Source organism: Excalfactoria chinensis, chromosome 3, assembly GCF_039878825.1.
Source record: "Excalfactoria chinensis isolate bCotChi1 chromosome 3, bCotChi1.hap2, whole genome shotgun sequence".
NCBI lineage: Eukaryota > Metazoa > Chordata > Aves > Galliformes > Phasianidae > Excalfactoria > Excalfactoria chinensis.
The window spans coordinates 66,893,037-66,917,506 of NC_092827.1; the positions used below are offsets into that span (position 1 = coordinate 66,893,037).

The 24,470-nt window shown below is 42.6% G+C and overlaps 3 protein-coding genes across 5 annotated transcripts in view; 2 read left to right on the top strand and 1 right to left on the bottom strand.

Moving 5' to 3' along the window:
- The first annotated feature begins 244 nt into the window (after positions 1 to 244).
- On the top strand, positions 245 to 5,870 carry FAM89A (family with sequence similarity 89 member A). The gene is made up of 2 exons (XM_072331605.1): positions 245 to 733; positions 3,883 to 5,870. The coding sequence occupies exons 1-2, from the start codon at positions 482 to 484 to the stop codon at positions 4,039 to 4,041; spliced, it is 411 nt and encodes a 136-aa protein (XP_072187706.1). The 5' UTR covers positions 245 to 481; the 3' UTR covers positions 4,042 to 5,870.
- An 8,528-nt stretch (positions 5,871 to 14,398) lies between these two features.
- On the bottom strand, positions 14,399 to 23,566 carry ARV1 (ARV1 homolog, fatty acid homeostasis modulator). The gene is made up of 5 exons (XM_072332265.1): positions 23,401 to 23,566; positions 21,264 to 21,383; positions 20,788 to 20,941; positions 19,307 to 19,531; positions 14,399 to 18,865 (listed from the first exon to the last, which is right to left on the bottom strand). The coding sequence occupies exons 1-5, from the start codon at positions 23,497 to 23,499 to the stop codon at positions 18,759 to 18,761; spliced, it is 705 nt and encodes a 234-aa protein (XP_072188366.1). The 5' UTR covers positions 23,500 to 23,566; the 3' UTR covers positions 14,399 to 18,758.
- Positions 23,567 to 23,741: 175 nt separating this feature from the next.
- The window catches only part of TTC13 (tetratricopeptide repeat domain 13), a 34,453-nt gene continuing 33,724 nt past the window's right edge, over positions 23,742 to 24,470 (top strand). For all 3 annotated transcript variants that reach the window (XM_072331800.1, XM_072331802.1, XM_072331801.1), the window contains exon 1: positions 23,742 to 23,968. In XM_072331800.1, the coding sequence (XP_072187901.1) occupies positions 23,749 to 23,968 (220 nt within the window). In that variant the 5' untranslated portion in view covers positions 23,742 to 23,748. The remainder of the gene's footprint in view (positions 23,969 to 24,470) is intronic.

Below are 24,470 nucleotides of genomic sequence, written 5' to 3' on the forward strand. Positions count from 1 at the left end.
CAGAAACGACGTGAAACCTTTACTCTAATGTTAAAAAAACCCACTGTATCTCGTTACTTCCCCAACAGAAACCTGCACAAACCAACCACGGTTGCGGCGACAGGACCCCACCTTCGACCATCTGCTGCGAAACACCTGGTTATGCAACGGCAAAGATAATAATGGGAAATAAAGGGTGCACGGCTCGCGCTCACAACCGGCACTCGACCGCTGTGTGCGAGGGCGGCCGGCAGGCGGGCAGGCAGCAGGCGGGCGGCGCGGAGCCATCCCTCCAGGGTGAGGCCCGGCCCCGCCGCAGACAAAGCCCGTGGCCCGCCGCGAGCACCTGCACGCCGCCCGCCTCCGCCCCGCCCCGCGGCCCCTCCGCAGCCCCGCGCGGCGCCCCGCTCCCCTCCGCGGCCCGTAGGCGGGGCGGGCTCCGGGCGGCGCCTCCCGCAGCGCGGCCGACGCGGCTCTTTCCGTCGCTCGCCGCCGCCGCAGCATGAGCGGGCCGGGGCTGCTGGGGCCCGGCGGCGGTTCGGGGCTGCCGCCGCTGCCCAAGAGCTTGAGCGGGCTGCTCAACTCCTCCTCCTCCGGCGGCGGCGGCCAGGGCGGGCGCTGGCGGGACCTGGAGCGGCTCTACGCGCAGAAGTCCCGCATCCAGGACGAGCTGAGCGGCGGCGGCCGGGGCTCGCCGCGGCCCCCCAAGCCTCCCAATCTGGACGCGGCGCTGGCCCTGCTCCGCAAGGAGATGGTGAGCGGCGGCAGGGCACGGGGAGGCCGGCCAGCGGCGCGGAGCCCCCGGGGCGAGGCGGGCGGGGACGGCGGACGTGGCGGGAGGGGCGCGGCGGGGGGTGCCGCCGCTAAGCGGCCGCCTGTCGGGCGGAAGGGCCCACCGGGAGGCACCGTGGCGCCGTGCAGGGTCGCCGTGCGGAGGGCGAAGCGAGCGGCCTTTGTGTGGCGGCTGTAGGGCCCGCGGGGAGGTGGGCGCGGGCCGCGGGCTGGGGCGGCCCCGAGGAACTCGGGACAGTCGTTCGGAGAAGTGCCGTGGGCCCTTCGGTAAAAATACCGCGGGGAGCCGAAGGACGAGAAGTTGTGGTCTGTGCCAGACTGCGTCCGCAGCGGTTATTTTCCGTGCTCTCAGAATGCGGAGCTGCTGAATGAACGCCCTGTTCGGTGACAGCCGCCTGAATGTGCCACCCATCTCCGAACGCTGTCCTCTGAAAGAAAAACGAGCACTGACTGATTCATTTAGCTCGGGTGAATGACGCTTGGGTGCAACTTTCCTCAAGACCTTGTTTTGGTTCTGTAACGCAGCGTTATTAGCGCAGCTCCTCGGGGCGGTCTGGCACACCTTTGGGTTCAGCGCTCGTGTGGGTGTTGGTGCTCTGCTGATGGCAGATGCGCTCCTCATGACTAATGAACCACTTTATGTTCTGAAACAGCGTACGATATACAATACAAGGTGAAAATCTGCTCGTCCTAAGGCTTCTTTTGCCATGGTGGGGAGGTATTTGAGCTGAAAAAACTATTGAAAGACCCAAAGATACGAACTTTGTTGTCTTAATCTTTTCCAGAAAAGCAAAGCTAGCTCCTATAAAAATCCAATTTACTTTTCCTAACGGGAAATCAAAGGAGGTGCTTGTTAAACTCATTTGGCGCTGGAACTCCCCTTTGATAGTCTGTTCCCCTTGATGATGATTCGATTTATTTCTTTTTCCTTCAGAAGTGTTTTATCACAAACACACCAAAGACTTTGAAGCAACAGTCCCTTCAAAGGGACTGTTCCAGGTGTGCTCCTCCGTGGCCCATACAACCTGACTGTACCCCCGTGTACTGATAGGCTGCCTTTCATTGCGGGGACAGTAGCACGTTGTTATCTGTTTTGAACATTCTTCCTTTCGCCAATCGGAGGCAGCGTTACAGCTGAGCAATGAGCTCACTTCAAGGTTTCAGTACTGAATGAGGAAGCGTCTTTCCCCGCAAGATGTTCTGCACTGGCTTTTTGATGAGGAGAGTGTCGAGTTCAGATACTGGCAGAGGAAGGGCATCACAGGGGAGTTCATCTCAGAGCTTTGATCTTGAGGAGAAATGTTGATAGCTGGGGGGTGCACAGTACGTTGCCTCTTAGGAATCTCTAGAGTCAAATGCAGATGAGCTGGATTAAGAACATTCTGCTTGTGCTAGCAAGCTCGCATGTTTCTTCAGGCTTTTGGTACTGTCAGGATTGCACTGAAAGGTTGTGAAGAGCTAGAGGCTGTGGTTTTCTCAGTACATCTACTGTTTTTGTTTGATTGACACTGGTGAAAGCTACAGACATAATATATTACATAAAACTACTAAACTGGTTCTGTTGAGCAATGTCTAGCTTGGAGATTACAGCTAAGTGCAGAGCTGATCATTGCTGAATGCACTAAAGTGCTGCACTGAGCAGGGATGGGAAAGCTGTTGCAGATTCGTGGGCACTCCTTGGAAGACAAAGATCTTGCATCTGGAATCTCTTCTGCCTCCATGCTGCACTTTCCAGCCCAGCACATTCCCTGTTCTCCTAATCACTTGAATAATTCCTCACCAGTCTCATCTTTCAGACACTTAGTGCTGATGCAAGTTTTCCTAATCTTTCTCGTGTTTACATGTTAACAGTATCAAGTCCAGCTTCACAGAATTCTTTCTTGAGGTGAGCAGTTTGTTTAGGTGAGGCAAGCCAAACTTCATTAGCTGCCAGCCATGAGCGCTAATGTTCAGACTTCATTCTTGGCCAGGTAAACATTCATTAGCTTAATGTGCCTGAAAAAATTACCTCAAGTATGACTTGAGTAAGCAGAATGGGTCTGGATATGGTGCAGATACTTACTTTTGTTGGCCACTGTGCAGCCCTTTTGGTCCAAGCACTGATCTTCTGTCACAGAGTACAGAGAGACTAGCAGGTACCGTTCAGTGAGTTCTGCTTGCTTGGCCTGAAGAGCTGAGGGTACTGAAAGGCAGATCTGTAATCTTCTGGCATCCAGTATAGTGCTTCATACCTTACCCTGTCTCTGCCTAAGAGGCAGAAGTATTGATGTCTTGGTCTGTAAGAGACACCATCGTGTCTCTGCTCCTTGACCTGACCAGGTAATACAGCTTGGCACTGAAAGACACTGTATCCTGTTTTTCTAAGGTGGAGTTGTAATGTGGCTTGTGATGCTTGTTTTTCCTCCTCCCATCTTTATCTAAAGGAGCTCATGGGATAGGGCAGGTTGGGAGGGACCTCAGGAGTACCAAAGAAAAATCTTTTAACTTCTTGTGGTCTTCTGGTGCCGAATGCACCAGTTCTTAGAATTTCAATACGGAAGGAAAAGTTTTTGAGGTAAGAGTTCTCATTCTGTGTAAAATACACCCTTCCCTCCCCCCTGTTTTCAAATGTGAATTATAGCAGAAACTGTTGAAAGCCTGAAGCTCACTAGGTGTAGCCAGTCAGCTTAACATTCACTAATCTAAAACTCAGGCCTAATAGATACTTGAAAAGGTTACACCAGGCAGAGGTTTTAATTTACTGCAAGAGAAAACTCAGATTTAATGTGATCTCACCTGGATAGGTGGAAATGTCAAAGGAATTCATTTCATTGCCACAGGGGGAAACCACTTCAAGTTAAATAACCAGCTTCATTTAGTGTTCAGTGTAGCTTACCCATTTTTGTGCCTGAAATAAAGATGCCGGCTACAGGGTAACTTCAGTGTTGCTCCAAGTCTTACATTTCTTTTTGATCTGGTTAGTTCTAATCAAGATGAGATCTGTGAAAGACATGCAGTGATATCAGAAAAGTATGTCTTCCGCATCGCTGCATGTAAAAGCATCGTGTTGCAAGTAAAATCACTCTTGTAATGTTATTATTTTAATTTCTCTTCCACTCCTTCCCCCATCAGGTTGGCCTTCGGCAGCTAGATATGTCACTTCTGTGTCAGCTGTACTCCCTGTATGAATCCATTCAAGAATATAAAGGTGCCTGCCAAGCTGACTCTAACGCAGACTGCTCGTATGCTCTGGAAAATGGCTTTTTCGATGAAGAGGAGGAATATTTCTAGAAGTAAGAAGGCTGCTCTAGAGTCTTTGGTCCTACTCTCCCTACATACGCTAAGTCACCAAGAATGACTGGAATCTCTACAGATGGATCTCTTCTTGAGGAGGAGCACCCAGCTAACCTAACTTGCATTCAATTCACTTACTCTAACATGCTGTCAGCACAAGTTACTCATGCAAATACCACTTGACGAAAGTGCTGTACTGTAACTTCTGAAGAGTCCTCAAACATGTTTGACAAGAGTTTTCAATGTTATTTGCAAGGTGGGTGTTTTCAGCTTACAAACACTGATAGCTTATAACTGGAATTTTAATCATAGAAGACAGTAATGACTTCCTGATCTGTAGTAACTCCTTGGGGTGGGGGAAGCCTCCGCTGTGGTGTAAATAGCTATAGGTGATTTTGTTCTGTCAACAGTATTGATAAATGCAGTTTGAACAGGCATCTGGATGCACGCACATCCTCAGCTCTACTAAGCTAGTTCTGCTCTTATCAGCTGCATCCAGTTTTGTACTGGGTGGATTGTTTACACAGTTTATTTTTTTTCTTAAGCTAATTTTGACTTCCTTATAGCCAGCTTACCAGCTGTACGTGTGATACTGAATGCTATCAGCAGGTTTTTTTTCTGTTGATCTAATTCACTTTCTTGGTACTGCCGTTTGGCGTTAACTTTTATACACTTGTCTGGATTTCTTGCAAAACAGCTCTTTGACCTGCTAAACTCTGTTCTAAGATGGTTTGCTTGGCTTTTACTGTACTGAGGAGTAAAAGCACAGAATCAAACATAGTCTGTCTGCCACTGTGTGGCTTGGAATAACGTGAACTCTTGTGCAAGTGTTCTGGATCATATGAAGAATAAGGAAACCTCTCATATGACAAAATGGGACAAATTGCAATATTTTGTATTGGGTGAACTTTGTTTCTGTAAGGTAGACTACAGCTCTTTTTAAAAACGCTAAATAAATATTTTGAGCACATACTTTGCATACGTTCAGACTTTTTATACTAACTTGCTCTTTGAAGTATAACTTATTTTTGTTTTCAGAACTTAAAGCACTTGATTTTCTTCCTAAAATTTCATCGCATGTACCTGTAACTCTCAATTAGCGTGGAATACGCGAGTTGCCAACTATCTCACTCTTCCCTCATTTCTGTTTTAAGTGAAATCAGCTCCTACCACGATTCTCATTTCTTAACTTTCCTTTTCAAAATGCTGTAAATCACAGTGCCTGGCTCGTGACACAAGCTAATAATAAGGGCTCAAAGCTCAAGGGGTTTTTGCATGGTTTACGTCTGGCATGCATACAGTTTACAGAATGAATCGGAAATCAATTTCTGGAGTAGCTACTCTCTTAGTTCTTTTTAGCAAACGCTAGGATGTTGCAGTGGTAAAAGCAAGGAGACCTTCAGGGTGGGGAGCTTTGTGCGTTACCTCTAAAAGTGGTTGATTTTAGTGGAATTTAATGGCCACAAGAGTAAAGACTGTGCTGTAATTGTGTATGTGTTTAAGCTCTTAAACTAGTCTGTGAAAATTGCTGGATTTCTTTGTGTTAATTCTGGTCTAATTACTACACTCACACAAAACTTAAAATAAATGATAAGTCAGATGCAAATAATCCAAATGGCTACACCTGTATTTCTGCGTGTGTATGTGTTGTGTATATAGACACACATACGCGTGCACGCAACTTGATGCTTTGACCTAGGAATGTATCAGCTTTGAATATAATTTGCTGTGCTTTTGGTATTTATACGAGGCTTTTTCTAGTCTGTTGAAATACTGCTCTTTTCTTGCTTTTTCTTGAAAAATAAAAAGCACGGTGTTTAGCAGAACTTCTTCATGTTTGTGTGTTAATTTGTCGTTTCGATACATCCAGCACCTCCAAAAACTCCTTTGAATTAAGCATAGTAAATCCTGTCTCTGCAAGAATCAAAGGTCATTTTACAGATGCTTATGCAGCGCAATTCCTGAGCAGTCCCGCTGGTGAGAATGGACTTAAGGAACATTTGTAAGGTTTTCTCTTAAATGAAGCTTTAAGTTAGCAATGTAAACCATTTGTGCTTTTTAATGCAGCATGCTTGTGAATTAGGAGGCGTGGCATGTACCAAGAGAAACATAAATGTCTCAAGGAATCACTCCATGGTGCTATTTGTACTGGAAAGAGGATGGACTATTAAGACTTGCTAAGGTTTTTAGCACTTTGTCCCTTTTAAGACTGCCTTGCGTAGGAGGGAAGTTGTGGTCTTTATTCCTAAGCCAGATTCAAATAGAGTGATGGCTGCCTGGCTAGTGAGAAGTTGTTCTTAAAAATGATAAAGTCAATAAACAGTAGTTCCAGAAGCATAGTTAGTTCCATGCCTGTTGTTTTGGTTACTGAGCTGTGTCTATTCACCACATTATAACAACATGAGGTAGGGAAGTTCTTTTCAAAGAGAGATACTTGATGGGTAAGTATAGCTTAAATACTGAGTAGTTGTTACATGCATCTTCAAGCCAGAGTTTGGTTATATGCATGATCGAACAGGCTGTGTCACTACACGAGCCTGCTGTTTTCAATCCAAACCACATAATAACAATGCTTCTTCCCACTTTTCCTCCATAGCCCAGTTTACATATGTGCACTCTTGTCTTGCTCTCCAGCTTGACCAGTAGAGAGTTACTGTGCTATAAGGACAGCTTCCTTAAAGATCTGCCAGCTCTGCTCTGCTCCCTTGTTCTTGAAGGCAGGTTCCCAGGGGGTTTTGTTGACCGACTCCTTGAAGAACTGGAAGTTGGTTTTCCTAAAAATAAGCTTCCTGATTTTGTTCTTTGCTTGTCCAATATCCATCAAGAGCGTGAACTCCACTGTTGCATGGTCACTACTGTGCAGGCAGCTTCCAATCCTGATGTCACCGATCAGTTTGCTCATGCTGGTGAGCAACAGGTCAGATACATTGCATCTGTCCCTCCTGGAGGTGTTGTCTATTACCTGGCTCAGTTATCCTCAATACATTCCAGCAGCCTCCTAGATTGCCTATTTTACCATCATTACTCTCTGTACTAACAGGAATGAACAAAGCTGGAAACAACACAACTGATTTCACTTTGTGTAAGGACTGCAGCCTTTTAGCAGTTTTCTCCAGGGAAGAGTTGAGTCCAAGGCATACTCCTGCAGTCATAAAATGGGGATAGCAGCTAGTTAAAGCAATGGAAATGAATTACATGTCAGTAAGTACACACAAAAGGATCCTTGACTGACTCACTTTTGCTGCATCTCCCTTAATGTAAAGTGGATGAGTGTTAAGTTAATGAGTATTTAGTCGGCTTCACAGTCACAGAGGCTGCAGTGTACAATGAATTCTAAAAGATGGGTAAAAATGTACCTCTTGTGTCTTCAGTCTCCCTCCTTTGTCATAGCTGTATCTCACCATGATGTGGGAAATGCTCTCCCACCAGACCTGGCTGTGCTGGATACAGGCATACCTGGAGAGAGTCACAGAATCGACAAGGTTGGAAAAGACCTCCAGGGTCATCCAGTCCAACCGTCCATCTACTGCTAATATTTCCCCGCTAAACCATGTCCCTTGTTACCACGGGAAGCAGACAGGAGCTGTGGCAGATGGGAACCCTCAGCCAAAGGAAAGCTTCACAGATACTTCTGAAAACGTGAGAAAAGATTTTTTCATTCTATTCAGATACAGTGTATGTTACCAAGTGAATACCGTGCAACTCCTAGGGCATACGGTCAGCTTAGCTGATGCTACCTTGGAGAAGGCTGGCAAGAAAACAGGAATGACATCCTGCAGTTCAGTGGTAAAAAACTTAGTAAAGTGGTTGAGAAGGTGATGAACCATTGTGAGCTCTTCTCTAGTTTTCCTCTAGAGTGTCTACATGTGAAGTAAAAGGATTAGAAATAGGGAATTACCAGGTCTGCGTCAGCTGTTTGAAGGCTTTTTGACAACATACCTTCAATTTCTTGCTATGACACCTGCAGCTGTATGGTCATAACCAATTCACAGGCTAATTTGGAGATGTTCAAAGTCTGCAAACAGAAGAATCTTGAAACAGTGCTCTACTCAAGACTCGATGAAAAGGATGGCTGATGTGATTGGCAGCTATAAGAGAATCTGTGTAAATAAGTTAGTCAACACAGTGTCTATTTACTAAGCTGAGGCTTTGCCTTGCATTTAATCTAGTTCCTCAAGAAATACAGCTGACATAATGGCTGTCCCAGCACCTGCTGTCAGTCTTTTTGCTATTAACTAGATCTGATGTTACAGAAGTTGTAAAAATTTGTCTATTTTTGCAAGCTTTGTAAAAAATAGCCACTGACAGAAGAAAGAGACCTAGTGCTGCTTTGACTGCCAGGATCACAAGGTGAAATTCATGTTTTCCTTTCTGTATGGCCATCAGCAGCTTGCAAGCAAAAGCTGGGCGGCTCCCTGGAGCTCTACAGCAGCCTGGGTGCCTGCTGCACCTTCCTTACTTCTGACTACCAAAACTAAAAACATGTGGGTGTTGTGGGAAGGTGGGAGGCTTCAGCATGTCTGTTGGTGAGCACGAGAACTGGCTATGTTGCATGGGAGAAGAGGCTTAGGGGAGACTCTGGATATTACCTTTTGGACTAAATGGGATGTTGGAAGGCGTGAGTGCTGGAATGAGGACTGTCAGAACTTTTGGAGGACAGAGTTAAGTGAGGTCTGGAAGGAGATGCTCAGAGAAAAGTTGGTTTCACTAGCTTTGATGCTCACAGCTTGTGGGATTTTTCTTGTCATTTTCCAACAGGTTTTAAAATCTGGGTATACACTGCTTCTTTGTCACGGATTTCTAATGTTGAAGTTATTTATTGTAGACGCTTAGTTTTGCTCACCTGAAAATAAAGCATTTTATTGACCTTGCTGTCTAGCTAAAACCATTAGTTTTATTGTTCTGATTGTTTTGTCAGCAAGGGGAGCAAATTTCCTCACTCAGTCATTCAGCTGGTGAGAGATGTGAAATGGGTGGATTAACAGGTGTACCTGCCAGAAGTCCTATCATCAGGACTGTTTTGTTGCCCAGTGTGAAGCTTTGTGCCTTTGAGCCATTTGGAAAGAATTTACTCCTGTTTTATTGAGGTCTGCCTATAAGAATACATCACCACAGTAGTTTCGGGTTCATATTCCTTTCCATTTACTATGTGCACTTTCTAAGAAAACAACTCAGCTGCGTGTTTGCCATCCACTGTTATATTTGCTGGTTTAACTGAACCTATTTAATTTAACAACACTGTGTAACCTAAGGAAATAACTTGTTCTTTAAAAAAATAACAATAATTAATCGTAATATAAACTAGAGCTCTGTCTTATTTTAAAAGTATTCTCATATTGATTTTAACATTTCCTGAAGTTTTAAGGCACCATACCCTAAGTGGTAAGGCTCCCTACCAAGCTATTCTGACTGGCTTCCTGGCTATTCTAACTCCACAATCAGCTCTGCAAAGGGCTGGGCTTCTTTGGTATTCTGAGGTTAAAAGAATCTGTGAAATCTGTATACATGGTTTGTACACAGTGACAAGCTATCCCAAGATCAGATTGTCTGGAAGAGCAGACATAGCTCACAATGTAGATATGCTCAAGGGCAGATGTAATTGATTAAACTGTAGGTGAGTCTTGATTTGTGCTGGACTGGCGCCTGCTGCTTGCAGGGCAATTAAGCTTCATAAGTAAGCAGCAGTATTACTGTAGAAAGCTCTCACTTGAGAGGGCCAGCAGTGAATGTGGCCATTTGTTTTAAAATGAGAGGGTAATTTTGGAGGGGATGAACTGCACAAATCTGTTGCTTTTACTTTTTTTTCATCCTTTCTATTCAGGAAAATTCATTAGATGGATGTGGAAACAAGCAGCATTGGGTAATCAAGCTCACATCTGATTTCAGAGGAATGTGCTTTGAGCAATAGAATTTACATTTTTCAGATAAGGTCGGTATGTAATTGAAAGAGACAAAACGATTTGCTTTTGAAACACACAGGCTCGTGACTACTTCCACTGAATGTTTTTGCCAGGGTTTTAAATGCACTAATGCTACAACATTATTAAATAATGCCTTTAAGACAATGCAATTTTTTGAGAATCCCTCAGTGTAAATCAGAGGAGAAATCTCTTACAGGCTGTAGATTATAAGAAGTTAAAACATGTGACCAGAGCAGACTACATTGGTTGCTGCTGGGAATTGTCAGTGTGTAGAGTTCAGATATGTGTCAAACTGCTGCCTTAAATTTGCGGTAGCAGAAGTAGTTTAATCCTTCTCGCAGTACTAAATATTCTCTTTCAGAAATCTCAAGCATTTCTTCCATGGGTCAGAAACTTCCCTGTGATTATCTGGCTAGACACACGAGTAATAGTTTTAGAGCTCTTTTTGGCTCAGGATACCAACCACTGTCACAAGCAATAAAGTTGCCTGTCTGCATGCTACCAGCTATAGCTTAAACTGTTCTGACTCGTCCAACAGCAGAACCTTTTAAATCATTTGCAAGAGGGCAATACAGTAAGGTCATTACTTCACTTAGAAAAGCACCTGTAGGATACAGGCAGTAAGGTTTATTCTCTTTTTTTCCTCTGAACTCAACCCTTTGCCTTGCCTTCTGTTCAACTGAATCTGGGATTTAACAATAATCTGTAGCACTATTTGTACTGAAAGCCCCACTGCTTACAAGGTGGTTATGCCTGTGTAAGATACTGGCAAGTTCAAGCACTGTGCACTGAGGTGAATTTATAAGAAATAAGGCAAAGTTTTGAATAGGAAAAGCAAAAGCTTAGACAGGACCACACGTATAACCTGTGTTACTAACAACATAGCATGGGCTACTCATGTCATGGAGTAAAACTATTTTTGTGTTCTACGTTCCACAAAGGGTAAATTACCTAAAGACTTCAACACTTGTTTGGTATAGGGGAAGGCCATTTTATCAAAATCAGCTGAAAAAAAATAACACATCATTAGGAAGGACATTTCTCATGGTACAAGATTATCAAAACTCTGTTACCACTTGTTACCTTCTGAATACAAGACACCTACATTCTGAGTCCTGATTATTTCTTCTTTCTTCTATTTAATATGTACAAATCAAAGATAATCTTTGCTAGTACCTCTGGATTACTCTTGCTCTTTTTGACTGACGTCACTTTGTCACTTTGCTCAGACTGGAGAAGTATTTCTAGTAACACAGTGTATCATACAATATAGCCTACAGAGAGAAATGGAGTAGGTAGCACTAACATACATTTTATTTATACCACTTCACGTGCGTTTTTTGATGAGGAGGAACAGAGAATGAATGGAATGCCAGTGTATTTAGAGGCCAACCATTGCACTTGCATTGAGGATTAAAATTTAATGATAAACGAGCGTGGTAGAAACTTGTGGTAATCTCTGGGGTGGTGGGGGAAGGAATTCTCCCATCTGTTTGATGTATTTCATTTATCTTGCCTGGTGCCCTCTTCTGTAGGATTTGCTTAAGGTCTGAGTTTTCATATGTAAATAGGTTTGTCTCATCTTTCTGTGATCACACAATGGGACTTCTTTTCCCCGTGCCACTTATCGCTAGCCAGTCATTCACAAAGTCCTTTCTGTTTATGTGGCAAATGGTGAATTGTTCTACTGTATGAATATAACTTCTCATAGAGAAGAAAAAATCTTTTCTCTGCCGTTCAATGCAGGTGTGTAGACAAATACGTCAATCAGTATTAGAGAAGTCACGCACATCTCACTGTAGATGTTAATTTGTAAGAGAATCCGTTTAAAAAGTGTGCAGGCTACAGAGACTTGGACTGCAATTCTTTTGCAAATCAAAAGGGAGTTTGTACAGATGCATTTATTATCCTGAAACAGAGATCCCAATTCACCATGTCCAATCCTTGCGTTCCATACTAAAATAAGTGCTCTAGTTTTCAGGCAGTCATCATATTTTTGTTTCAGCTTAACTGTGCGTAACCCAATGTAAATGTCTGGACAAGAATTCCATAGCAGATTTAAAAGAGTACAGACTACCTTATTTAAAGTCCTGCATACATGGCAGTTGTACAGCTGAGGAATCCAAGTGATAGATCTTCATGTTTTCTGTCCTAGCAAAGCTGTTGCAGGAGGTTGGCGGAGACTTTAAAGAATGCAACTGGAAAATAAAAAGAAGAAACTGCATTGGTAAAAATCAAGCCACCGTATTCACAATGAATTCCTCGTGTAAAGTCTTACATTTTCACAAAATCATATCGTTTGAATAAATTGACATAGTTTAAAGGCTGAGAAACAACATCAAAACGCCACTGCACACAACGAAATTTAACAGGTCTCCTAACTTAGGATAGACAGCTTAACTTGGGTCTCAAGGGCAGGATCTCTGGCTGCCAGCCGTAACAGCTGTCCAAAGTGACAGTCTGGCCTCACGGACAGAGGAAGGACCAGATCATCTCGGGGTTCCCTTTTAGCCCTCATTCTGTGCAAACAGATCACTTCCCACCAATAGCAGCAGAGCCAGCTGCCTGCTCAGGACAAAGCTGCACACTCAGGAACAGCTGTTGCGAGGAGTTGAGAGGAGCCAGCACTTTTCAGTATAATGGCATGAAATTGCAGATGGCTATCTTCCACTCTGCCATTATAAAGAGGAAGGAGCTGTGCATGAGAACTTCCTGTTTTGCTGTCCTCCATCAGGACAGAACATAAAGGATTAAAAGCCTCTCTGAACTTAATATCAAAGGGCTCCTGCAGCTGAACTAGATTAACATCACCATGTTGGCATTTTTATTTAATGAAAGCAGATAGGTAACGATGAGGGAAGGCAAAAATGATCTGTATACATTTTTTAATGCTGTTTTATCAAGAAGTTGTTTTTAATCTGTCTACACTTGCTGAACAAATACTTCATTTACCAGCATTGTCTTATTTTTCAGCTGAGACCCTTGGTAGTGAAAAAGCTGATCAGCTTTATGCTCAAAATGATGTATATACTTATGCTCTCTATCATGAAAAGTCCAAGCCATTTTTCCTGATTCTGGTACATGTCACTTCTTTATACAGTCGATGTTTTCTTCTTCCTAGGTAGTTATTATAACATTACTGTTGGCTTTTGATTTCTGTTGATGAAAAGAATGCTGTGGTCCTATTGAGAGAAAAAGATGCTATCTATCTCTGCTGTAGCCAAGGCAGGGTGCATCAATGGCTTTGAAGGTTAAAACCAAACCGTATACTAGAAGCAAAGTGAGAGACCAAAGAAGAGATCAAAGTTCAACAGTGATGCATGTCTGACAGCATCAGATGGGCTACAGGCACTCATAGCAGGAAATGGCTATAAAGGTAAAAACCTTTATGGATGCTTACAAGCAGAGTGAATTAATGGTTATAAGAAGAGGATGTAAGATGAGTAGAAGTGTTGCTGTATCAACATTTTGCTTTCTTCTTTCAATGTATACAATGCTTCTGGATTAATTAAAAAATAATAATACTAATATTTTTGTTTCAAAAAACAATTTTTATGCAAGACATACCTGTCCTTTCCACCTCAAAGCCTCCAGCTGCCAAGTAAATGTTCCTTTCAGATAGCTGAAAGTAAGATCATGTTAATGTGTTATGTTAGCTCCCACCCCTTCAATTTTACTGAATTTCAGATTTATTTTGGCACACGCAGCTGCAATAACTTAAACTTTCTTATAAAGGATTAATGATTTGCGGTATATACCCCTAAAAGTCGGCAAACATGTACACTATTCAACTGTTGGTCAGCAAGGCTCAGAATTAAGGCCTCCTTTAACATAACAAAGGAGAATTCTTTGAACATGTCAACTTTGATATTCACATTCTATAGCTCCTGGCATGTCTGTTTCAATATCTGACATTCATGGTGTTGACTGACTCCCACAAACCTGCAGCTGTGAGGACTTAATGCTTTTCATCTTTTTAAGCAGACAACAACAAATTAATTCTTCCCCAAATCCTGTGATGATGGAAGTGAAATCGTTTGATGGAGATACATACATACATAAAGCAACACAAGGTCACAGCTGTAGTCAGTCTCATATTCATTTTAAGTATTCAGACTTTAATTCATATCCCTACTGCTCTGCTCACATACGTAGCTGTGGTATGCATTACTGTGCATCTTGTGAACAATTCTTTTCCCTAGAAACCTATTCAAAATTAGTTAGTTAAGAGATGATAAGAAAATTTGGGGGTTATATAGACTTACTTCTCCAGCAGCCAGAACAGATAAAAACTATATGAGTTCACACTCTTACATTATGTAAAGGAATTGAAACTACAGCTATGCACAGAAATGATATATATATATATTAAGTCTATAGTCCTTATGAAAAGCAATTAAAACATAATTGGCAGTATTTGCTAGGTAGCATTTGCTTTGCATTCCTGCTGTTTATTCATACAGTGCTCAGAAGAGCTTTACATATACAGGAGACCATATTTACAGAAAAGATTTTACAGAACTCTTCAATTTCAGTCTTCTTTCCAGTCACCTCCATAATACAGTAAGCATTATTGGAAAGACTCAGGTCAGAACAGCATTATAAATGAGAAGAGAATACTGAAATGTTATATACTCCTTCCTGCAAATTCTAACTGTGGCAACCTCAGCTTCAAATTAATTCAGTCACAAAATTCCTATTGACTTTGAGCGCTGAATTCACATGTTCATTATGCCTTTTACCACAAGGGTTTTCTTTTTAAACTCAGACTAATCACAGTTTGCATGACTGTTTATGTACTAAATGAGGTGTCATACTAAAGTAAATTGCATTTCCTAGCTTTCCTGGTGAAACTGTGAATTAAGTCTGTTACAAAGCAGGGAAACAATTAATTTGTGGGCTGATTTTGATCACCGAGTTCATTTAATCATTTCTCCAAACTGAAAATGAGTAATAGTTTTATTTAGAAGGTTGGAGATATTAAAGAATGAAAAATAATGAAAGATTATGTACTAACAGTGCTTTTATGCTCCTTCCAGTTCTGGAAACAACAGTGCTTTACTCTTAAACTCCAGATGGCACTGCAGTGCTTACTATTACTTCCTTGGGTGAGAACTGGATCGGGAAAATGCAAGTTCCTGAAAAAAACAATAGCTTTCTTGTTTTAACAGAAATCAGCTGCTAATAGTTTTCCAGTGCAGATGGATATTTTACTTTCAGTTTTATGAATACTGGGATAACAAACGGCAGCTTGTGCGCTGGAGATAGGGCTGGTTGTGTAAGACAGGACTCACTTGTCTATGCTTGAATGAGGTCACAAGTGCAGTAGCCTACTTTTCACCAGTGAGACCTAAGGCAACACATACTATTGCTGTGAACAGGAAGGGCTGTGCAACAGCGGTGATTCTCCATTCATTCCACAATTGATTCTATCAATTTCTGTACAATTTGTTTGAAAAAGTGTATTTACAAGGATGGAGTGCAGACTGCTGAATTAACGAGGCTATCAGTAACTTCTTTAGGGAAAGTCATTGGCTTTACTGTTTGGAAGATACCCTGTCATTTGTTGATGTTGTTACATAGAATATGGCAACAATATTTACAAGAAATAATATTCTTCCTTCATGTTCATCCTTGGAAATATTTAGGAGTATGATGTTTGTTTGTTTAAGCACATACTCGTGCTGTTTTATATTCCATCCATGATAGCTCAATCTTCTCTTGCACTAACATTTCTTAACCCTAAACCCAACCCCCCTTTCTTTCCAAATGATCTTCTCAATTCTGCCTGCCATCTACATCCATTTAACTATTTAACTTTTACTCCAGTTCTCTACTGTTGTATAGAGTACTTTCTAAATACTTGACCTACGGACCCAGTTAAAGTTCACAGCATAATCTCTAAACCTTGGCACAACCCAGGTCTAAAGAACATCACTGTTTGTTTTGTACACTGCATCTGACAATTCTGGACTTGTATCCTTCTCCTGTAGGCCACAATAACCTATTGGGCTCTGAGCAAAACACTTCATTTCTCTAATACGTTTTCTAGCACAGATGACTATCTCATTACAAACATAAATGTAAGGAAAATGAGATCAAAAGACAGAAAAGAATAAATGTGAGAGGGACAGGACTGTTTTAAGCAGGCAGGACCTTAAAATAGTCTAGGTTTTCTCTGAAGCACCATATGGGACCCTTTCCCAAACGCATCAAAAACGCAGTCCTCAACACACACTGTCAATGGTCAACACACACACGAGGGGGAGGAGGGAGGAGGAGAGAATCCTCATGTTCATACTAGATTCATGGAGTATTAGTGCACTTGTCACATTAGCGCTGGTACATTAGTAGCTGTAAAATCACACAAGGCAGACTGACCTGCATGACTAGATAACGATGCCTCTGAAAGACCAAAAGCATGTACAACACCTACTTTTGTCCACGGCTGCGTAGCAATTAATTTTTCCTTCTTCCTCCAACTTGCATAAGAATGACGGTGGCTCCCGATAGCATTGCAGAGTGCAAAGCTGAGACATTATCAGCCTGTGTGACAGAAGATATAAGCACTTCTTTGGAAGTATTCACTTCCATTTTAGGTCTACTAAATAAAACTCAGAAAGTGTCCCAAAATAATTTATTTTCTAATCCTAAATAAACTTTAAGAAGATTGCTCCCTTCAAATTCATATACATTTTATTTACATATTTTGCTTCTGAACTGGTAATATTTACATTACATGTAACACCTTTCCCTTGTATGTACAGAAAGCTGGAAAATACCACATGAGTGTTACAATAACAAATAGGGTTTGACTCATTGGACACCAGCATTTTCCTAGTGCATATTCTTGTTGCCCTCTCTGCTGCAGAAGAACCATATCCCTTCTTTCGCTATGGGCAGAAGGTGAAGGATGAAAATGAAAGCAGGCCAGACTTGTATCCTTGAAGCTTTTATAAAATATTTACTGCACTTTCCCATTGCACTTTCTCAAACTGCAGCATATGTTGCAGTGATGTGTCTGCCAGTGTAGGAAGACAAGCTAAAGCACCATAAGCAACATACTGTTTTTAAAAAGATCACAAGGGAGGAGTACCTCTCCAAATCTAATTATGCAAAGCGTGTTCTAGATACCACGTTGCCAAAGTTGCTACAGCAAGGTGGATCCCTCATACACCTTCACAACTATGTGCTTACTGGAACAGTTTTGGTGTTGCCTTGTCTTGTGTACTTAAACAGAGTTGCACTTTACTTTTCAGGGTCTGGATGATTTGTTTTGTTTTTTTCTTTCTCTGGCCATATCATATGCTCAGAAAGATGCCAATTTTAACAAGTGGTACATACGTGGTGTTGGCTTCTGATCTATTGAAAAACAATTAGCAATCCTTTGCTTTTCTAACAGAGTAACTTAACAAGGCTTGCATAGTTGCAAGGGTTTTAATGTGTGATGTCTTCTGTGATCATAATCTAGACCTACTCTAAACCTGTTTGTAATTAACTTGGAGGATGCTGTGGAATTTTAACTAATGCATTTTGCAAAAGGTAGATAGGAGACTGTACCTGAGAAAAATGAAGAAGTTAAATAGTACTTGTTGACAGTACAACCTTCTAGAACTGAAGTGGGAAAATTAAACACTGAATGAAACACGATGGAAACAGGTCTGTAGAAGAGTAGGTCACTGTGTCCTAACTACTGCCTTGAGAAAATCGATTCTGCCAGCTCCTTGGTGGGCCATCTATCCCTCTCCTTGCCTGTGAAGGAAAGAAGTGCAGAACTTTCCTAAGTGTCTCCTTGTTATTACTTTGCAAATCTCGTCTATTTTTCAAGAAATACTGCTACATAAAAGAACATTCCTGAGTAGACTTACATTTCACTTTTTATAAAATCACATACAATTCTAAGCCAGTTACAACTGTACTTCCTAGACATTACTCTAGATTTCATTATTCTGGAGCATTTATAATAAACAATCCAAAGAATGGAACTTATTTTTTCCCCACTCCACTTCCAATCTGCAATACTTGCCTTTTCTATTAAAAAGAATCTGTTTGCACATGTTCATTTTTCTCTGAAATCTGTTTTTTGCAGAAATATCAATTTTGGCTCTTACATTTTTTCCACTGATTCTTTTCCTTCCTTCTAAGGGAACAATTTATCCCCCTCTTTCTGCCAAAATGCAGTGATTGCTAACAATGCTGACATTTTTCTAGCATACCTTTTTTTATTTCAGTCACTTACACAGCCAGATTTATAAAGCTATTAGTGAAATGTTCATATTTTTTATAGAAAAATAAGCTAAGGCTGAAGTTTCATCGCTCATCACGTTAAACAGCCAAACTTCCAAGTTCTTCTCGCTTTAGCTCATCCTCAAACTGTCTACAAAAATTTTTATTACTGATCATCTTCATTATCACTATAAACACAGTGTCTTCAGAGCCTGCTGGCACTGATCTTGCTTAGACAAGGGGAGCAGAGGTGCAGGCACTGATCTCTTCTCTCTGGAGACAGCAACAGGACCCAAGGGAGCAGCACGGAACTGCATGGTTCTTCAACAGAGGGTAAGTCAATCACTGGAAGACTCTCCAGGGCAGTGGTAATGCCCCCAGACTGCCAGAATTCAAGAAGCATTTGGACAACGCTCTCAGACATAAGGTTTGAATTTTGGGTAGTGCTGTGTGGAGCCAAGAATTGGACTGCGGGCCCCTTCCAACTCAGGATATTCTATGACCCTCTTCATTTGAAAATGATCATCATCATCCTGTTCCATATTTCTTTAGGTCTGAGCTGGCATTTCAAACATCCCATCCCATTTTCTGGACCAAACAGACCACACCATTTTCCAAAATTAATCCAAAGAAAATAGCCAACCAAGGGAACATTCGGTTCAAATTCAACGTAACTGCAAAAGAAAACAAAAAAACAAGTCCATGGATTTCCATCTAAGATCAATGTGAGAATTCATACTAATCTGTATGCCTACGAAATCACACAGATCTGTTCACACCTGCTTCACAACGCTGTGCATAAAATTAACACAAAACATTCATCTTCCAGACACGCAAATAATTCTGTTCTGTGCTCTGATGATCCACACTGAAGTCTCTCAGACTATAACTGATGGATCTGATGGCTTTAATACAGCATATAACAAGAGACAATAAGTTGTTTTTTCTTTCAGTTCACTTTATATGAAATTAAATATCATCATTTTAGGCTAGAGCTTTTTCAATCACACATCTCATATTGATTAAAAAAATGTAACAGTAGAAATGGCTGATCTAGCAGCTACATTTTTTCACATATTCTATACAAATAATACAGTAACAAAGCAAGAACGTACCTCTAATTGCCTGAGAGTTTGATATCAAAACAAATACTTTTATAAACACAAGGCACAAAGGTGTGTAGTCGTGCTCCCAAATAACAGCTGGAATTAGCAAAAGCTTTCCATAGCTGGACAACAGCAGTGCCTTGAGAAGTAAAATGAAGTCAGACTTTGTTTTTAGCATCTTGGGTCTCCTCCACCACAAGGCAATAAAGATGCCAACCAAAAATGAAGTTTGTTCTAAGAGACAATAAGAGAAATTGAAAAGGGAAAATGAAGCACCAAAATCAAGTAATTTTTGATACCTTATAGTGAAATGGCACGTCTCAAATGCACCAGAGCTACTGCTATTTAAAAGATACATGCAAACATGAACATGATTTGCAACTTCTATTTCTAATTGCCTGTTAGCCAGTAAAACTAGAGTCATTGATGCATTTCCCTTCTGAAAAGGTCACCAGTAACGAACTCCTTCATGCAACATAAGGAGGAATACTAAGGGGAAAATATCATGGATGTATTCTTGCTATCTTCTCCCTGTATAACACTGGAACTTACACAGACTTTAGAGCAACTCTTGTGACAGCTGTAATAGCTGAATTACTACTGAAACAAAAGTTCCAACATTTTTGCTGACACGTAATGAAAACCCACTAGAGCAACATTAGCAAATAAACAGTTACATTTTCAATGTCTAAGGGAAACATTAATTTTTGTCTGCATGCTTGATTTAAAGAATATCACCTGGGGAAAAAAAAAAGAGAGAATAAAAGCCTTAACCAAAATAAAACAAAAACTCTCCCTGCCTCCAACTGTATTCTTAGAGCACAGGAGTGTTTGTCTTTGGTTGGTTGGTTTTGTTTTTACAAGAGCATTTAGTCACTCTGAAAGAGTTGTCTTTTCTTTTCCAATAAATCATAGGCAAAACTCTATGATAGCACAGCATCTCCACATGTTACACGCTGATTTTAAAATGAGTAAAACCAAGACGGTCCTTTTAAATAGATCAACGTAGAAAGAGGAGCACACTCTATTATAGGGAACATAACTGGCAACGTATCATGCAAGAGAATGAGGCAGAACGTAAACTGCTGGGAATGCAAACGCGCTTGAAACAATGATCATATGTAAAAACAGGACAATGACAGTATCTGGAGCTTTGCACCTTGGAATGAGGCTGAGCTATATGCTACTCTTCAAGCTATTTAAATGAATTAAAACTGGTTTCTGAATATTGCCACTTTTCAGCGATTCAATTATCAAATGCTGATCATGTCAGTGTGAATATCATACCTGTCTGAACTGCAATCAAATCTGAAACATTAATTTGTAAGAAATGAAGGCAAATGAACGAATGTGTGCATAATCATTTAGCCATGCTGGGTTGCACATGACTTCTACTCTTTTTGCAATGCAGGTTTGTTGAAAGACTCGTGAAATTACTGAATGCTTAAGAAGTATGTTTGATAGTTACAGGAAATAATTACTGTTCTTACCTAAAGAAGCTATACCAAACATTCTATAGAAATCCCATTCCTTGGCATATCTGATTAAGTCGTCAGGATCTGTACTTTGGCTGGAATCCTGGAGTTGCAGCCACCTGAGATAAGCTTCACAGAGTAAACAAAATATGTAGAGCTTCCCATGAAACTGCAAAATGACAGAATAATAACAACATTATTAAATACATTTATTTAATAATATATAAAAAATAATAAAAACCAATATTAAATAACTATTTAAAATACATCCCTATATCTCTAAAGAAACAACCTCTGGAGGATTTTATTATCTGTTTGGAAATATAAACAGATTATTCATTATACATCACTAATTTAGCAAATAATCTTTTAAACATCAGTTAACAAGATAGGAAAATTAGAGCATATAGAAAACTGCATGGAAGAAAGAAATCAAACCCAAGTATTACCTTTAACCTAAAAATTCACACAGTAGGGGCATAGCAACTTACATTTATCTTTGTATTGAAAAGAATGTGTCTGTATGCTTGTGCTTTACATAAAATAGCATTAATCAAGATGATAACAGGATCATACTCAATGTATTTATCCACGGGTTTCTGGCACGATTTCTGAAAGTCACAAAACAACAAGAATTAGAAAGAAAAGAAAGCAAGAGTTATCATAGAATCACAGAATGGCCTGGGTTGAAAAGGACCATAACGATCAACTAATTTCAACCCCCTGCCACATGCAGGGTTGCCAGCCATCAGACCAGGCTGCCCAGAGCCACAACCAACCTGGCCTTGAATGCCTCCAGGGATGGGGCAGCCACGACCTCCCTGGGCAATATGTTCCAGTGTGTCACCACCCTCTGTGTGAAAAACTTCCTCCTACTCTCTAACCTAAACTTACCCTGTCTCAGTTTAAAACCATTCCCCCTTGTCCTATCGCTATCCACCCACGTAAACAGCCATTCCCCCTCCTGTTTAAATGCTCCCTTCAAGTACTGGAAGACTGCAATGAGGTCTCCCCGGAGCCTTCTCTAAGCTAAGCAAGCCCAGTTCCCTCAATCTGCCCTCACAGGAGAGGTGCTCCAGCCCTTTGACCATCTTGGTGGCCCTCCTCTGGACCTGCTCCATCAGCTCCACATCCTTCCTGTACTGGGGGCCCCAAGCCTGGACGCAGTACTCCAGATGGAGCCTCACAAGAGCTGAGTAGAGAGGGACAACCGCCTCCCTCTCCCTGCTGGCCACCCCTTTTTTAATGCAGCCCAAAACACAGTTGGCCTTCCGGGTTCATGAAATGTTCCTGAGCTCAGCGCAAATGCATAAACACAAAGTAGCTATTCAATTCTCATTAGTTTTTCCTTAACGCAATCTTTATTTTCAATTGCTTTTTAATTCATCCAGAAAAATCGCTTTTTTGCCCTTTGACTTTACAGTCAATACAAGCATTTCCATTATAAACCAGAAAGATACACCACCTATTTTTATAGGCTTCAGATCACGGATCAACAAACAGCGAAGGACGTACTTATTTCATTTACCATTTCCTTCTGTCAAAAGATACGCTTTATTCTCCTATCCTACCTTTTTCTTCTTTTCAAGAAATAAAAATATTCTTTCTTGTTCTTCCACGCTGATAAACAGCCCAGTGTTTCAATTCATTTTCAATACTACACAACCAAGTATCAGTGCAATTAGAAAACTCAAAATGTAGTTTTCACAGTCAGAAGCTGCTACTGATGGGTGGTAAGACATGGAAAAAAAACCTTCTCTGATGCATCTGCTGGTTCCTTATGTGCCTACAGGAGGTTATCTCACCCAGCCCAATGGGAATAGATTGTCATCAGCCACTTCAAACTTACTAACCTGGGTGGGTGCCTTCTCCTTGACTTGAGCTAATGAGAGAGGCTAACACAATTACCCTGTTGTATTTGTGAACGGAATAGTCTTAGAAGAGGCTCAACCAGCAGACCTGAGGGGAAAATAACTTCTAGGGGAGCCACTTCAGCTCAAGAAAGGGCACTTGCAGAAAGCTGCATGTCTGCAGGCCTGCTTTCTTCTGCTACCAACCCTCCCGATCTGCTACTAGCTTTCTCTAACTTGCCCAGAGCTAATTCCACTCCCCCAGGCCTCCACATCAGCTGCCGTGCTCAGAGTGCTGATCTCTATTTCCATTTTAATGAGCACCCAGCTCCACACTGCCAGAACAGAAATCCATGCACGGCGGCTTTCTGAAACACTGCCACAGTCAAAAACACAACATGAGACAACATGAAGCTACAGGCAAGCTCCATGTCAATTTGACAGTGAATCCTTGTGTCTGAACTTAACTTTACCTTGATATTTATCAGAATTGTCCCGCTATTATCAGCCCTTTGGAAGAGTTTACCCCCCTCCTGGATATAGGTTCGCTTCAGGTACTGAAAGGCTGCAATGAGGTCACCCTGCAGCCTTCATTTCTGCAGGCTGAAACTTTAACTAGTTAAAATGCTGTAACTTTACGAACATTGACAATCCATAGCACTTTCAGAGATCAGCATGAGCAGCTCAGCAACGCAGAACTACTTGCAACCTCACTTTTAAGACCGGGGTGCATTAAAAGGCGCAGCCCCAGGCCCAGGCCCGCTCCCGCGCTACTCACGCAAACGGCGATGCGGAGCACACCGTGCCGGTAGTCGCGGTAGAGCTCCGCCGCTTCCCTGCTGCACTCCACGCAGCGGTACGCCCCGCGCTCCGCCATGGCACCAACAGCACAGCTCACCCGCCGGCACCGCCAGCTGCCTCGTTTCCGCCTTCAGAGGCGGAAGAAGGATGGTCCCTCGCCGCGGTGCACGCCGGGAGTTGAGGTTTTCTCCCGCCCCTCGGCAGTGAGGCAGCCCGGCTGCAGGACTCCGTATCCCATGGGGCAGCGCGGCGGCGCTCTGCTCCCCCCCATCTCCTCCCGCGGGGAGGTGCTCTTCTCCCTGGGCGCGGTGTGGAAGCGGTGCGCATGCGCCGCGCGAAGATGGCAGCTGCCGGCGGACTCGGGTCCGAGAGGGGGCTGTGGGCGCCGCTGTTGGTACTGGCCCTGGCGCGGGTCGCGGCGGCTCTGACCGAGCAGTATCCGACCCTGTCCCTGCTCAAACAGGAGCTGCGCCAGCAGCGCCAGGGCTTGGCGGGGGGCTGCGGCTCGGCGGGGGAGTGGGCAGAGCAGTACTCGGCCGAGTGCGGTGAGTCGGCGGGCAGGCCGGCAGCCCGGGGCTCCGCTCGGCCCCGCGGGCACGGGGAGGGGCGGAGCGCGGCGGGGAGGCTGTCGGCCGGCTGCTGTGCGGGGCTGCCCGCCGTGCGGGGCCTGCTGGGTCTGGGCTGCGTGTGTACAGGGCCGAGAGTCCCGTTACAGAAACTCCGGGTTAGGCAGCTAAAGCTGCTCGGCTGACCTCAGCCCCGGTTCGCTTACGCTTCAGCACAGACCCGAAAAGACTTTCACCCAACGTTAAGATAAAATCAGCGTTAGGTACGAGTTAATAAATAGCAAAGCACTTTATGGCCTTTCTTCTCTTAGTGAGGCACAGGTGACTGGCTCCGCCGGCAATGTGTGTGAAAGGTTAGGGTTCGGTTTGGTAGAGGATGCTTTATTACAGAGCTCAGAGTAACTGGGGTCGATCTGTGGTGCTCTGCTTCAGTCATCTCCTGCCTTTGCTTTTGGTGTTTCCTGGTAATCACTTAGCTGGC

Coding starts and splice junctions, on each gene's coding strand:
- FAM89A (XM_072331605.1), top strand. CDS start 482: ATGAGCGGGCCGGGGCTGCTGGGGCCCGGCGGCGGTTCGGGGCTGCCG. Junction 734..3,882: donor CCCTGCTCCGCAAGGAGATG/GTGAGCGGCGGC, acceptor TTCCCCCATCAG/GTTGGCCTTCGGCAGCTAGA.
- ARV1 (XM_072332265.1), bottom strand. CDS start 23,499: ATGGCGGAGCGCGGGGCGTACCGCTGCGTGGAGTGCAGCAGGGAAGCG. Junction 19,532..20,787: donor GTTTGGTATAGCTTCTTTAG/GTAAGAACAGTA, acceptor ATTGTCTCTTAG/AACAAACTTCATTTTTGGTT. Junction 18,866..19,306: donor AAACTCTCAGGCAATTAGAG/GTACGTTCTTGC, acceptor TTTCTTTTGCAG/TTACGTTGAATTTGAACCGA.